We start from the raw sequence: 16563 nt of genomic DNA, 5'->3' as shown, positions 1-16563 counted from the left end.
AGCTCACACAAACCAAGCTGAGAATCAGATCCCAATCATCTCTCCTGGCCAAGCCCTGCACTAGCTCTGCAGTCATTACTCATCAGCCAGCACCCCCTTGTTTCACAGCTGGGAGAAGGTGCAATTTCATAAAGAGCTGTTACTCCAAGTGGAAAACCCACAAATTCCCAGAGGCACGTGCCATGTGTGTCTCACAAACCACACCCCTACTGACAGAGTACACTGCGTTCAAAGGCTCACAACTTCCGCAAGCACCACTTCCCCTCAGAGCACGCCAAAATAATAATCCCAGAAAAGCCAACGCCCACATGAACTTTTAAACTGTCTTTTAAAAAAGCACATTCATTACTACGTTTTTTTTTGTCTTGCCTATTTGTAATGACTGAAATAATACTGAATTAAACCGAATAAAAGACACATGACAAACTGGAATTGCACTAACTTGATTACAAATTTAAACACACAAGGTAAAACTGAACACTGTTAATACCAAATGGAAAGATTTAATACCTTTATATCTACTTTTACATACTTAGAGAATATTATCTTTAAAAGTGTCCTTCAGCTTGTGTTCCTCAAAATACAAGTATAAGTTTTGGAAAAAAGAGACAAACTGTAATGGAACAAAATGTGCTGATGACCTAGCTACATAAATCAGCAAAAAAAAAAAAAAAAAGACAGTTGAATGAATAAAAATCATTAAGAGACAACCAAGAATATCACTGTGCCTAAGCACTGTAGGAAGTACAGAAGGTACAACTGATGCAGCTGTCTCTGCCCCATGGCCCAAACTCAGTGAAAAGGAGATGGCAGAACTGAAAAGATATAGGAAAAAAGCAACAGTGGGCAAAGTTTAGAAGTAGATGCCATATAAATTTCAAAATAAATGAGTAAATAAGCCAACTGAAAAAAAGCCCACCCAAAACTTGTCAACAGAGGAAACAGCAACTGAAGGCTCCTACACTTAAGATATGTGAATTAGTAGTGGAATAGTAAAGGTGACTGGGAAGAAATTGTTTCTTTTCTCCCTAATCAGGAGGCCAGAAAGCATTGAACTAAACTTTTGAGGGCATGCCACTTGTTTCTTTTTTTCTACTAAAATACTTATTTAAAAAATAGTATGGGATTCAAAACATAGCATGGCTAGAGCAATTTCTCTCTGCTACTTTCTCACAGGATGTTTTCAGAATCTTAGTATTGCTGCAGCATAAAGAATATTTATGGACAACAAAGTAAGCAAAATATATGCTTATAACAGCTTCATTTTCTTAGAAATTCAGATCAAAAATGGTGCACTGGTCCTCAGACAGTTCCGGTAAACCAACTGCTTCAAAATAGTTTTATTCCATGTGCTGCTCTTCTGTGTTTCACCTGGTTTGAATTCAAGTATACTATGGATGGTAGTAGTCTTAAATGCAGTAATATATTATCATTATGTATTCATACACTAAATTAAAAAATCTACAGTGTAGGGGGGAAGATGAGTAGATTGGAGGAAATCTCCTTCTACACAAATCTCACAGCTGTTCTATGTTCACATTTTTAGTGGGTTCTAAATAATTTCCCAGAGTAAAAAAGATTAAGGTAAAAAGTACAGACAACACACAGAAAAAAAGTACAGTTGTGAGACACAAAGCTCTGAGTTTAGGGAATATGAACAAAATCAGGAGGATTGTTTCCACACCCAGAAATCCTTCACAAAGTGGATCTTTACTTTCATCTTTTAGGGTTGGGTAGTGGGATCCAATCCAAAGAAAGCTAGAAGGAACTCAGAGTGTATCATGTACCTAAACTAGAAAAAAACAAAACCTGACCATTTAAAGCAATAGTAGTACTAGTAATGTCAGCATAATATTTCATTGTAAAACTAAAAAAACCCCATCTATTTGTGCAATATAAATGTCCATGGAATTGAATGATTTTTCTTTTTCTTGAAGTAAATTCATTCATATATGTCACCCTTTTCCAAAAGTAATTTGCACATAGAAAAAATAGAAAAAAGAAATTTTCTAATATTCCTGAGAAAGTTTGGATAAAAGGTAAGAGCACTTCACGTCAAAGAAGGGATAGCAGAAAGTAGCTTTAATAAATGCAGTACTTTCAATGGAAGATTCACAGAAAAGGAGTGACAGAAGCTTAAATAAAATGCAGAGCCTACAGTTGCCTACTGTTACCTACACATAAAACTATTCCAGGGAGGGAAACACCAATGGAGCCAATTCTTTGATACCAAAATGAAAAAGCATAACCAGGGTAACAACTTGTACCAGTTATGAAAGATCACACTATACACGGTATTGCTTATGATACATCAAGCTTCTTATAGAATTTCCAGAAGACACCAAAATTTATTATTTATATAGAAAATGTTACTTAGGGCTAGTTACGAGAACACTTGCCAAAAGTGGATCCCAAATGGCAGTAATTTTGAACTAGTCTGAGATTATGAGATCATCAAAAATATCTCACTTCATAATTGTACTTTAACTCATTCATGAATCATGAAGTTAGCATTTCAAAGCTACTCATCTATGCAGCAATCAGAAATAGAAGTGGAATAAAAACTCAAAGATGCATACCACCATCCTGCACCCTAACTCCTGAACATAATTTTATATAAAAATCCTCTTGATTTTATAAAGGAAATTTGATTCTAGAGAATATATACTCAACTACTGCAGAGTTACTAACAACTAGATTTCACATGCATTATGTTAGCTGATCAAACCACTGAGAAGTCGATTCAATATGCAAATTACTATGAAATATATACATTTATACTTTACATATATATTTATACCACGTATACCATTTATACTTTATATTTTCTATAGACAATCTATTTCATGACAGCTACTCATTCTTGAAGCATATACTCACAGTTGCACTGTTGTAAATTGCATCCTCAAATTTTGAATTTTCTTCAATCTTATGAGCATTCTCTCTTACTGAGCATCATAAATGTCAAAATGACTGATATTTCTAATCTCCTTTGCATTTTTACATCCCCTTTAGACTAAATTAGCCCTGTGAAGGGCCATGGCAGTGGTACCTGATACTGTTTACTGTGGAACCCAGGCTTTACAGAATAATTGGAAGAAAATATACAGAAGATATACCTACAGATATACCAAAATATGATCAACCTAAGCAGACAAATCAATCCCAGGCTTCATTTCAGAACCTTTAAGCTTAATACAAAAAATAGCTTTGTCATTAATGAATAGTGTTAATAGTTACAACATATGGCCTTACTACAGTGGATAAAACCATTTGAAAAAATCAAAAGTTAGAACTGATACATGAAATAATAGAAAAACAGAACAAAGAAGCGGCCTCACCCCAAAGAAAAATTAAGCTTGAAGAAAAAACAGATTAATCTCAACAAAAACAGATACTGATAAAAATTAAAATCACAGAAGTTTCAGACTGATAAGAAATGCAAATGTGAAACTCAACATCTTGTCAACATAATTATCATGTTGTTTGACCCAATTAAAGAGATCATATGCATCCGTTTCTTTTTATGAAATTAAGATAAGAACTTTACCTAGCCAAAACAGCAAACCAAGTCAGCAGAATTCCTTAGGAAAAATTTAATTAGATTTCTTTTAAAATTTAATTTCTTTTCTTTTGCATTAATATCTGTTGTTCATCAGTACAATCACTGGTAAAACTAGACAGAAACAACAATCAGCTTAACTTAGTCTGGAATTGCAAACATAAAATTGTTCTCATAATTTTGTTTTGAATGGCATGATCTTTAAGAAAGACTAAAACTAAGACAGCAACCTAAATACATTATTTTATATAATATTTTATAAAACTTTAATCTTTTTAGGCCACTAGTTATCAATTGACATTTTAAGTGTATACAGAAATTACTCTCTGTTCTGGTCTAAGTACTAAAAACAATTGCTCTACATATCAACATCTGTAACAGCTTCCTGGCACCCTCCTCAAAATCTGGGGTGGTGCAAGGGGAAAACAATACACAGTCTACTCAACTCGTGACTGAGGTTCATTTGTTCAGCAGCGCTCTGACTACACAAGCCATCCTAGTCACTACAAAAATAAACAAAATAATTAGCAAAGAGCAGAAAAAAAGGAAGTCTGTGGCACCTGTCACTACAATCTCTCAATGCTAATAATTGAGTTCACTTCTAAATGTTACCTTATTTATTACACAAACTGATTATTTCACTTCTTATAGAGGAACTTACAAATGCAAGCTACATTTTTTTACTACATATAATTAACTAAGTCTGTAGAAAAAGTCAATATACTTCATAGTTTCCTATTAAATATTTAACTTACCATAGAGTGAGGGAGGTCAAATACCTCACTTGACTCATATTACCCTGAAGGAAAATAAGCAGAACTAAAGCATTTAAACATTAGATTTTTGGTCAACAGTCCAGACTTAGTTAACCAAACCAAACCAAACATAATTGCAAACCCCAGAAAAACACAACAAACCAAAACCAAAAATATGCCACTGTGCCAAACCAGAGACTTTTCAAAGTATTACTTTTTCTTTCACAATTTCCCACAAGAAGAATCACAATTTCTACAATTTTCCCAAGTCAAGATTGAAACAGTTCTCATAATACAAAAAAATGGGGTGTTTGATCCACTTGGCGGCAGATATAAAACAATATATAATATACTTAAGTAACTAAACCATTAGATAAATATTAGATAAGTAGCTAGATCAAGCACAGACATGTTACAATGCTTGGCCACAGGTTAAGTTTAAAAGCTCTGTTGAATTTTCCTGATGCAGGACTCTCAGGTTACTGGTGGAGTCTGTCAGGGTACATGGATTAGCGTCTTTTTCCATTAATATGTTTTGCTGAATATGACATTTGCAAGAAGATACATGTGCGTGGAGCTGCACATGACAAGTGAGAAGATACAGCAGAGAAGCTGATATAGAAAGAACACGTTCAGTGCTTAGTATGAGGTCTTCCAGAATGCCTGGTGACAGTAATACCTGTTTAATGCCAAGTCTAATGCCCAACCAATTCAGCTGTTTATTTAGCTGAAGCTGCCAACAAAGATATCAACACCATAAACAGTAGTTATTTGTGCAGTTTGGAGAGCTGCCCATTGGGAGTGGAACTGATGCAAGCAAGACAACACAGACTATAAAAAAAAAGCACTGGAAGTCAGTTTTAGACATAAATTTGTGTTTGCATGGGGTTTCATAGATGTTAGTGCTACTACAAGACTGAATGGGATTTCAATGCTCCAAGCTGCAGTAAAGCAATTGTTAATAGATTATGAAAGTTCACCAGATATAAATCAGTAATTGTGGGTATTGAATTAGCCCAGCCTTTAACTTACAGATGTTAATTCTATGCATATACTTCCATATTCTCCAAGTAATGTACTCTCCTTATCTATTCATAACATCTCATTTTCTCTCATTAAAACAGATGTAGTTAGCAATGTAGGAACTAGCTTTTGATTAAGTTCTTTGAATATTGTCTCAAAACACAGTCCACACAAGAACAATATGCGATCCAACCTCTACATGCCAAAGGGGAGAAATAAAAAAGATTACTGCACAGCTTAGCCTGTAGAAAACTGTGAAGGTTAACTCTCAAAGGTTAAAAGTCTTTCAGGTCTTAAAAATTCAAGAAGTTTTGACCATGGCTGGCACCATATTAGGCTCTGTCAGAAGAATTGACCAGGACAGTCCTGTCTGGGAAGTAAACCAGTACCATACAGACAGCTTAGAAAGGAACAGAACATGAGAGAAACAGAGGAAAATTTTGCCATTAAATGGTGAGCCAACAAGTCAGCACTCAGATATTCCACTTTGGGCTGATCACTCGTCTTTCTTTTGGGGCTTATTCCTTAGGGGCTTTTTTCTATCAGTCCAGCATGTCAAGAGAACAAAGTTTAGAGAAGTAAGAACCAGCCATCAAGCCTTGGAACCTTGAGCCCTTCCCAAAAGAAACAAGACCTCAATGTTATTTTAGGATTGCTTTTATAAACAAATGATTTTGCAACTTTAAAACAAATCTCAAAGAGCGTACCTTAAAATTTAAAGAGAAAAAGCATAGAAAGAATAACATCTTCATTAGTTAAATCAGTTCTCAAAGGAATTGACTATAGTAACAAAAATAGAAAAAATTTATCTATGTGCATAAATCCCTCTGTCATCAATTCTTTCTGCCATCATAGTATTACCAAATCACTGTACATCACCACACCATAATTTCCCTGAAAACTGAGCTACTACCTAAAAGCACAAAGGTTTTGAAATTATTTCAAAGCAAGTTGGGAAATAGAAAAACATGTCACCTCTTACCCTTTTTGGAGCAACACATTAAAAACTGCAATCTACAAAGCATGAAAAATGTTATCATTCTCATGTGGGTTTTTTTAATATCAACATCCATAATTTTCTTTGCCACAGTATGGTCCCAATTCTATTATTCATATATTACAACCAAAAATATTAAAGGACAGCCATGGTTCAATGTTAAGGGCTTCTTGAGGTGAAGTAAAGCATTCCAAAATTCACCCTCAAAAAAACAGGCTAAAATAACATACAGACTCTATAAAAGAACAGCTTTTCTATTAATTCAACTTTACCACCTTAATCCAACAAAAGGCACCAATTCTTAGGAGAAAGAGCAAAAGTTATTTCTGCTCCTGCTACCTTTTTCTCTTCATTCCTATTGTACTTCTAAACCCTGGAGAGGACAGAAGTAATTAAAAAAATTAGCTTTCTTTACTTGCAGCTTTGTCAGAATCCTATTCAGGTGACAGCAATAAACTGCTTTTCAGCCTTCTTTATTTGGTTAAATGGGAATACAAATGTGGTCAGTGCTTACATTTGGAGTGAATTTAACCATTGATGATTAAATAAGGAAAAAATGGAGAACATTAAAGTCCTTTCTCACCAGATTATATTTTGTCACAAAGATCATATGCTATTTTTAGGTGAGAGTGTCATAAGTTACAATGCTTTTAAGTTTTTGATCTCTTTTTACAGAAGACAGCAGCTGGCTCAGCTCACGTGTATTAAAAACATGAGGATGCCAATGGGCAGGTTATTTTCACAAGCAACATAAAGATGAGCAAAAGTGTTAACAAGAATCTTAAGAGGACTCGGTTCTTTTACTGTCTCCCCTATCAACAACTGGAACATGCCAAAAACATGATATTAATTAATGTTACATTATTTGTCAACAGATAAGTTGAAGGAGGTTTTATAACAGCATAGAAGCAAGCAGGGCCCTTAGGGATTCCTAACGTTCCTGCTATTAACCCCCACAGCTTCTTCAAAAATAATTTAAAAAAACCCAACCAACAAGTTAACTGGGTAAGATATTGTTATCTCTGCAACTCACATAGGTAGTTCTACCATTTTGACAGAGGTCACAAAGTAAAATAAACATCTCAACTCTAAATAATCTCTAGAAAAAGAGAATCTGATCCTCCCGTCATCATGCACACACCCACATCAAAAGTCATCATGTCATAGGTATGCCACTATGTTGGATTTCCGTTGAAGTGACTCTTGCAGGCACTATTTATCCTTTAAAGATTCTGGAAACATGCTGCAAACACAGAAAATGTATTCAAGGTAGTCAGAGAGCCCTTGCTCTGCTCTGCCATTGTACCATATTATTGAAGAAAACATGCTGCATCATCTTAATTGTAGCAACAGCTGCTTTTGCACAACTGTTTCTGCGTTACTTCTTGTTAATAAAGCAAGATGGCAGAAGAAGTAGAATCATGATCATCTTTTCAAACATTTCCATTAGTTGAATCACTACTGTTGGCTCTGACTCCCAGCAGAGAGCCGAATGTGGGAAGTGTCCTAGACAGCACTGAAAATATTGTAATGCTGCCCCTACAGAACCTCCCTGCAAGCCATGCTGGGTCAATTCTTCAGTTTTAGAGCCATTTTAGAACGATTATATCCCACATTCAGCTCTTTAAATGACTGCATTATAGTGTGGTTAGAAGTATCATTTAAAGACAGTATTCTGGCAGTTCTGTTGTCACCGAAAATGACCAAAAGTTGTGTAAATAGCAGTCCTTAGCACCAGTGCAGCATCACAAACCAGGCATTATTAACTGCCTGTGGGGGACAGCTCCATCCAGTGTGCATTCCCATCCTCTGCAAGCATGTTGCTTGCACACATTCCCCACAGGCACATGCATCACAATTCCCAGAAATTTATACATATTGTAATTGCTCATTACCATAAAACCCTCCCCTGGTTCAGCCCCTTTCATGGTCTTGTTTTGGCTCTGGCTGCATTCCTAAGCCAGATACACTCCCCTCCAAGGTTCCTTTATCTCCCTTCTGTCCTTGCTCAGTAAGCAGATCCTGCACACCCAGTTTCTTTGCTGAGAGTACACAGATGCAGTAGAACTCCTTGTTCTTAGATTAACCCTTTGGCATCAATTCCCCCCTTTGAAACTTCTCAAATTCCTTAAGGCCATTTGATAAGACTCAACACAGGTTTTATCTACAGTACATATATTCCTGCAAGATTAAGGTTAATCCTTTTGTGAACACAACCAATAGCAATGCTTACATTTATTACAATTATTACCATTATTATCCCAATTGTAATGGTTCCCTGTACCTCAGCCAGCCATCCTTTCAAGGACCGTTCTCCTATTTCTTGGAGAACTTTATTGAGCAAATTAGTTTCAGAGGCTGTTCGGATAGCATTGCTGTCAGCTGCTTGCTCTATTTTATTGTCTTTGGAGATCATCTGTTACATTTGGGATGTGTACACAACAATGTTCTCTATCCAATGTTTAATGTCCACAAACCCCTTGTTCTTTGGTCAGTAATAGATTCAAGACCATTCTGTTTTGTAATATAATTTTAGTATCTATTTAAAGTCTGGAATGCCCTTTCTGTGGCTTTGGATAGTTTCTTTACTTACCAAGTTCCTTTGCCATTACATTAGTCAGATTATCATATTGAATCACCATTGACAGATTTATGGGGGTAATTCTCCAAGGAATATGTTCCCCTTCTGAATTGGGGATAGGGAGGCAGGCTGTAATGCTGGACAGATCTCACATTTTACCAAAGCCTTGGATAAAAGTCAATATTAAATTTTCTTCAACACCTTCACCTAAACATAAAAGGATTCCCATAAACACTAGTCTATGCATTTTACTGCTCATTTACAATTGTCTTTGAAATTTTCATCTGCAAGGGTCTGGTGTTTTCCACTGTCCACTCTGGGTCCAGAGCCCTCTTAATTTGGGTGCAATGTATCCAGGAGTTAATTCCTTTCACTTTCAGAGCCATTCTTGTAGTCAACAGAACCAGATAAGGCCCTTCCCAGTGCTCCTGAAGTGGCTCAGATTTCCAGGTCTTGATGTACATATGATCCCTGGGCTGAAATGAATGAACTGCAGTGTGTAGGGTTAGAGATTCTGAGAGAATGATAAATCTTTGAAGTTAATTCAAGGATTTCCCTAATGAAATTAAATATTCTATTTCCCTATTCCCAGTTTGTTCCTCAGACCCAGGGAAGGTTGCAACGGTCTCCCAAACATAAACTCATATAGGCTCACTTTAGTTCTCCAATTCATAACAAGGTTAGTGGTAAAACCTGTGGCCATTTCAGGAAAGTTTCTTGACACATTTTGCTAATGTGTCCTTTTAAGCTTTGATTCATCTGCTCAACCCTTCCATTAGATTGTGGTCTCCATGGGCTATGTAAATCCCAACTAATCCCAACTAACTGCTTAACACCTAGTTGCTGTAACACTTCAGATATAAAATAGGGTCCCCTATCAAATGATGAACCTGGGTATGATCTCTTTGAAGAGTACCTTGGTGATTTCCGTAGCCTTGTTGGTGCAGCAGGGGAAAGCTTCTGGCCACCTGGAAAGGGTATCTACTAATACGAGGAAATACTTGTGTCCTTGCTGGTGTGGTAGCTCACAAAAGTTAACTTGCCAGTAACCCCAGGATTGTTTCTTCTCTTAGTAATTCCTGGAAACAGTCTTTTTGAATTCAAATTATTATTTTTAAGACATGTCAGGCATTTTTCTGTAACAGACCTGACAATTTTTGTCATAGAGACACTGAGTATCTGAGTCCACAGACCAACCACCATAGCATTGATTCCCCAGTGGGTTTGCTGATGTTCCTTCACAATTTGCAACATCAGTTGTGGTGGGAGTCACCAACCTCCCACCCTCTTTATTCTGGGCTTTGAGCTAAGTAGTTAATTTTGTATCAGCTTGACTATATCCAGGGCTAACTTCTGGAAGTGAAATAACTTTTGGTATTAATGCTTACGTGCCTTGTTGCACAACCTCTCGTGCAGCTTTCTCTACTTCCTACCAGAATTTGGGAATCCCCACATTGGTGTGCCTTGCAGTGTAGTACAGCCACTTCTTTGGGTAGTTAGAAAGCACCAAGAAGGGACAATATTTCTTATTTATATTTATTTGGAGATCCCTTTGCTGTTAATAGACCTTCTTCCTTCCATATGGCCCCATGGGTATGAACAATGCTAAAAGCATATTTTCAGTTGGTCCAGATGTTTACTTTTTTTCCCTGTTCTTCCATTTTTTTCCTGCTCTGCCATTTCAAGGCTCTTGGTAGCATTATGAGCTCTGATAGTCAATTCCAGGCATTTTTCATTAGTTTCAGTTGCTAGTAAGATGTCATCAACATACTGCAGGACCAGCCCTTCAGGGTTCTCCTATTTCCAGGTCTATAATTCCTTTGTCAATTGGTTCTCAAAAATCACTGGACTATTTTGAAATCCTTCTGGTAACACAGTCCAGGTAAGCTGAGTTTTCTGGCCAGTTTGAGGACTCTCCCACTCAATGGCAAAAATACTCTTAGTTTGTTTATCGAGTGGTATGAAAAAGAAGCCATCCTTCCAAAATATCACCATAAACCACAGGTGATATTCCCTAAGGGCTGTTAACAGGGTGTAAGGATTGACTTCAACAGGCTGGATGTCCTGGACTATTTGACTGACCTCTCATAGGCCTTGTACTAACCTGTACTTTTCCATCCCCTTTTTAACTGGCAAAGTAGGAGTGTTTCATTCTGACTCAAATTCTATCAATAATCCAAATTCCCTAAAATTTCGTATTAGAGTCTCAATTCCCCTTCTAATTTTAAATTTTATTGTTTCTGCCTTACCAGTTTTGATCCAGGTTTTAGGGTAGTGATTACAGGCAGAGCTCATCAGAACAGCCTGGAGCTCTGCTAGCCCAAACCAAGGGTGTTACTGCATTTTCTATGGCTTCTGGTATTCCTCCAGAATTGTTTGGTTCCAGTGTTCCCTGCAACATAAAATTCCTTGCCTCGATGGCTTTAGTCATGGGTACCAATAATTGTGTTTTTTCCATATTTAAAAATAATCTGAGTCTCCAATATACAGGTCTCTTCCTAAGAGAAGAACCGTACACTCAGGCATATATAAAAACTACTGGGTTTTCCACTGTTTCACAAATTTAAAGTTAATGGGGTTAAAGAATATTTGGTTTTCCACTTTCCCAGTTGCACCAATAACATTTACAATTTCTTGGCTTAATTTTCCCTGGTTGACATTTAACACCGAATGAGTAGCCCCAGTGTCCACTAAAAGTTCATTTTCTGTTTCTGCAACTTTTCCTCCTTCTCCTTTTTCCTCTTCCACTCAGACACACAGCACACACAGAGTGCACAGAGAGCATACACAGTGTACACAAGGCTAGCAAGAGACAGCATCAGCTGTTAAATGTTCACCTTCAAACCTCTTTTGGCCCTGCAAAATACAATCTAGAGGTGAACTTCTCGGTATTCCTCTGTCTGGAGCCTGCGATGAAAATTCTAAACCCATACCAAATCTTGCAATCACTTAGGCTGAAACAAGAGGGCACTTCACACCCACAGATACAATTTCAGCCATGGACACAGGAATCAGAGCAAAGTTGACAGCACACACTCCAGTTGCTGCAAACCCCCAAAAGACACTCAACCACGCCTTGATAAACAAGTGAGTGAGCAAACGAGCCTCACATCACCGGCATCCCGGTGTCAATCCTATGTGCCAGCAAACCAAAATCAACTCACAACTCACTCCCATACACATGCTCTGCCAGAGCCCAAAAAGTCCTCAAAGCATCTGAGCAAACTCCACCACAAACCATAGAATAGCCTCAACCAGTAGGAAGAGAATACAGCAGTCACCTCAGACAGGGAGCCCGAGGTTCTGTAGTGGGCTGTAGTGGGGCAGTGCCACTGCCTGGGCACTGCTGCTTGGGGTGAGGGAAGCTGTGTTTGAACTCCTGAACTTCAGGGTAATAGGAAAAATGTGTCCCCACAAAGTCCATCGCAGAACCCAGATAACCTGAACTTCTAAACTTTGGCGGAAAATGACAGGTTCAAGGAGGGAACGTGTGCTAGGCCATTTGGGAAGGCTGTCCTTTCCTAGTGCCTCAGCCAGTGGGGAAGGATGCAGCTGGGAATTCAGGGTAAAAGGAGGCTGTGTCCTCCAAAACCTTGAGAGAGAAACCCCACGGGGTTACTCCCCAGTGGACTCTCTCCCTTTATTCAAACAAAGGTGCAGGACTCTGGTGTCTCTTTTGTGAACAATGGCATTTCATAGCATGATTTTCCACACCACAGTTTCATATGATGAAATGATACATGATATAATTTAGTAATAATATGAATATATTCACATTATTATTATTTCCTAATTATGTGCAAAAGGCGTTGTGAAAGGATATTTTAGTATGCAGATAATGTGCAGTTATGGCCAGTATTATCTATAAATGTTAGCATGTAAGTATGATGCTGTAACTGCGGTGCTTTTTATGGTGCCCCCCTCACAGAGAGGAATGGGAATGGGCTACACAGACAGCCCTGGAATGGGCTACCCAGGGAAGTGGTCACAGCATCAAGCCTGTCAGACTTCAACCAGTGTTTAGCCAACACTCTTAGTCATATGGTGGGTTTTTTAAGTAGTTCTGTGAGGAGGAATGAGTAGGACTTGATCCTAATGTGTTCCTTCCAGCTGAAGATATTCCATGATTCTATTGGTAATTCAAATCAAAGGTTACTCCCCTCTTAGAGCAGCATTGAAAAAAACACAATCACAACTGTTCCAGTTCCAGTGCTGGATAGGACTGTTGTCACCATAAATTAATAGAGAGGACCAGATAAACTAGAAGGTAAATGTGGTTTTTTGCATGGCTGCCAGGTGTACATTTGGTCTGGCAAACAAGTTTTTACCTGATAGCCTTTGTGTTGCTGCTCCATGGAGAACATGATGGGAAGGTGAGCAGTAATTGTAACAGAAATGGCACCAGAAGCAAACCTGTAAGCACTGATACAATAGCAGGGCAACAATTTATAGGCATAGTAATATCAAAATCCCCAACTGCTTGTCACTTCAGGCTTACTTGCTTTAATCACCAATTAGGAGAGAGAATCCATGTTTAAAAGTTAAATTGTCAGGCTAGAAAGAGTCATGCAGGGGTTTCTTGCTCAAGATATTCTAGTGATGTCACTCACAGAAATGTCATGGCTGGATGAGGGACTAGTCCTGAGTAGTCAGCGTTCATTTAGGGCTTTAGTAGCTCAGAATTGCTCAGCAGGTTGCACCAGCATTACATCTGTCTGATGATACTGTGGTAAAGCAACATTGTCCATCCTTTGACTTACATGACCATTACTGGTTTGCACCCCTGTACTACCTGAATCTTGCTTTTGAAATACGTAGGATGCACAGCTGGCATTCATGAAGCAATATGTAAAATATTTCTTGGTTCTGTGCTTGAAAGTTGTTAAACACCCTTTAAGTAGCTTACAGTTGAGTCTTACTCACTGAGAATCTTCATTGAAATTAAAGCAGGGCTTCCCTAAAGCTCCATTTGTTGAATGTAGATTTGTTGTAGGGTTTTTTTTTTTTGGTGGTGGGTTTTTTCTTGATTGGTTTGAGGGGGTTTGTTTGTTTAATTTTTATAATAGAAGAAAGTTGATACATGCTGTGTCTGAATCAACACAGAGAATTTTAACTTGAATGCAGGCAAAATGGGAGAATGTTAGATAAGACAGCTCATTTTAAGGGATAAAACCAGGAGATGGTAAAGGCAAATGCTTTCTTTTATGGGGAGAACAGGTTTTGGTAACATGTTTTATAGACTGTCCAAAATGCTACATCTCTTGGGCTTAGTACACTTCAAGAAGCTGTAGGAAGAAAAGATAATGCTTGCTGAAGTATGGCTGAACATTTTTTATTATAATTTTGCAATATTATTGCAAAGTTAAGATCTGTGAGAATGAAGGAAATGTTCTTCATTTATTGTAGGAGATCTGAGCTTGCAGAAGACAGAAGCTGGATCAGTAAAGACCTGGAAAAGAATTTGAAGCAACTCCTTTTACTTTTAAACTACTTAGCAGTCCTGAAAACAAAGGTAGTGAGACAAGTTAGCAGTTTTGAGATTTGCAACAGCATCCCTGCACAGAAGAGAAGGGAGTTAGGTGAAGGGTGGAACTGCAGGGAACAAAAAGAGATGAGTCTTTGAGAGGCAGCACTGGTGGCACTTCATCCCTTTCTTACATGTGCTGTGAGACATGAATATCTGAAGTCTTGGACCCTGTGTGGAACTGGATATTGTCTGAAGAAATTTCCCAGTACTCCACCATCTTCAGGTGGAAAAAACCAATATTGGTTTGTCTGTTCTTCACATAAGGTTTAAACTCACCAAAACAGATTTTTTTTTTAAACCCATGTTTTAATCCCTAATCCAGGGAGTTAGATTTAGACCTGAAATGCAAGGCTTCTGTTCTTCCTAGTGATTTTTTTCCTGCAGGCTTTTAGCTGTGGATACTAGAGATAATTAGGATTAATTGTTCTTTTAAGTGGGTTGTGACAGCAAGATTTCTTGGTTCCTTGGGTTTTTATGTTGGGGGTGGGTTTTGTGTGTTTTGTTGTGGATTTTTGGTTGTTGATGTTATTTTATTATTGTTGTTGTTATGTCAGTGTGTGTGCCAGTTACATGAAAAATTTATCTTCCAGGATCTTCAAGGAAGACATCCTAACTGTTACCAGAATGAGGATGTGGAGCAGTGACTGCACTGCTATGTAATCATGTAGGAACTAAAAGCTACTTTCATCATCATATTGGCCCAGCATGGTCAGAGGTCATGTAGAACTTCTTGGGAAGTAAAGTAAACCTTCCAGTTATCATGGGAAGCAGATCTATGGGTCAGCAGGGCCATAGCTCAGGTACTGCTTGCTTTATACATATCCTTTTGAGATTATGGCAAGTTCAACAGTGGAAGTGTTTTTTTAAGCTGTATGTTATTTAATCAGGGATTTATACATTGCTATACTGAACGTGGTCACTGAATCTTAGTTTCTTGCATGAAAATCTGTAGCACTTCACAGAATGACCCAGGCAGACTGCAGGAAGAATTCTTTACAATACAGGTTTTTGTCCAGCTGGTCACTGTAACTGAGAGGGAAAATGTTGGGGGCCAGTCAGGACTAGAAGCTCAGCTTTGCTTGAATAGGATAAAACTCTGGATTGTTTTTACTTGTGTGGCCACCAGACACCCACTTTTGTCTGTGCTTTCAGCTGCCTCTCAAAACACACTGATAAATGCTTTAGCAGCTGATGGAAAGCACACACCCCAGAAAAATAGGTACTGGAAAGCACATGTCCCAAAAATAGGTGCTCAAAGAAAAAGGGAGAAAAATTTGCAATAGAATGTGCTCTTTTTGCTCGTGCTGCTGGAAGCTGGGAAGATGTTACTCATGTTCCAGCAGCTCACATTTCCTATCTTCCTGGTCTAGGAGACAGGTACAGTTGCCATGCCAGCATCTGCATTGCAGTAAACCCTTGTCATTTACACTTGTGCAGGTTTGCTCACATCTCCTATTCAAGTCCAGCATGCCAACTCTCATCTTTCCTCCCACACACACTCACTCCCTGCTATAATTAGCCGAGCAGCCACAGGTTTTTTGACCCTAAATGTTCATTTGATCCCTGTCAGCACAAAAGCAATAAATCAGACTGACTGCATGCAGCTCCACAACTGGAATGAATAGTTCTTCCTGCACTTATAAGGAAAAACAGCATATGGGGGAGCAGGAGCCCCCCAGCTAATGGAAAGTATATACTACAATAATCCTAAACTGACCTTCCTTCTACCAGATTAGAGTATCATTTGGAGAAATGAGGAGCTCATGTTCTTGCTGTAATTTAGGCATCTCTTCTTTTTAGTATATACATTTGGTCTTTACAGGCTTTCCAGTTCTAAATAGCAAAATTTGGTTCTTGGAAGACTCTTTTTTTGATATCCCAATTAAAAACAAGTCGAGACCAAGAACTAATCACCATGTTTAAAAGGAATTTAGGTTGAACTTTGCCTGTCTGCCCTGGGATCTAAGGACATATTCTCTGCAATATCTGAAACGCTTGCCACCCAGTAAAATTACATGGGCCGTAGGCAAAACAGGAAGACTTTACATTTAATGTTTGTATCACACCTGTTCCTACCACTTGTTTGAAAAAGGATTTTATTTTTAGTTTTTAAAAAGA

The 16563-nt window shown here is 38.0% G+C and overlaps 1 protein-coding gene across 1 annotated transcript in view; it reads right to left on the bottom strand.

Annotated features, from left to right (window-relative positions):
- The window catches only part of ABI3BP (ABI family member 3 binding protein), a 176271-nt gene extending 169482 nt beyond the window's left edge, over window positions 1–6789 (bottom strand). The window contains exon 1 of the mRNA XM_066175185.1: window positions 6753–6789. Within this exon, the coding sequence (XP_066031282.1) occupies window position 6753 (1 nt within the window). The 5' untranslated portion in view covers window positions 6754–6789. The remainder of the gene's footprint in view (window positions 1–6752) is intronic.
- Between the last annotated feature and the right edge of the window lie 9774 nt (window positions 6790–16563).

This window comes from Chamaea fasciata, unplaced genomic scaffold (genome assembly GCF_029207755.1).
Source record: "Chamaea fasciata isolate MVZ Bird 193981 ecotype frontalis unplaced genomic scaffold, bChaFas1.0.hap1 SCAF_2, whole genome shotgun sequence".
In the NCBI taxonomy this organism is placed as follows: Eukaryota; Metazoa; Chordata; class Aves; order Passeriformes; family Sylviidae; genus Chamaea; species Chamaea fasciata.
Note: the sequence above shows the minus strand (reverse complement) of the source record. Positions and strands in the feature narration are given on the sequence as shown.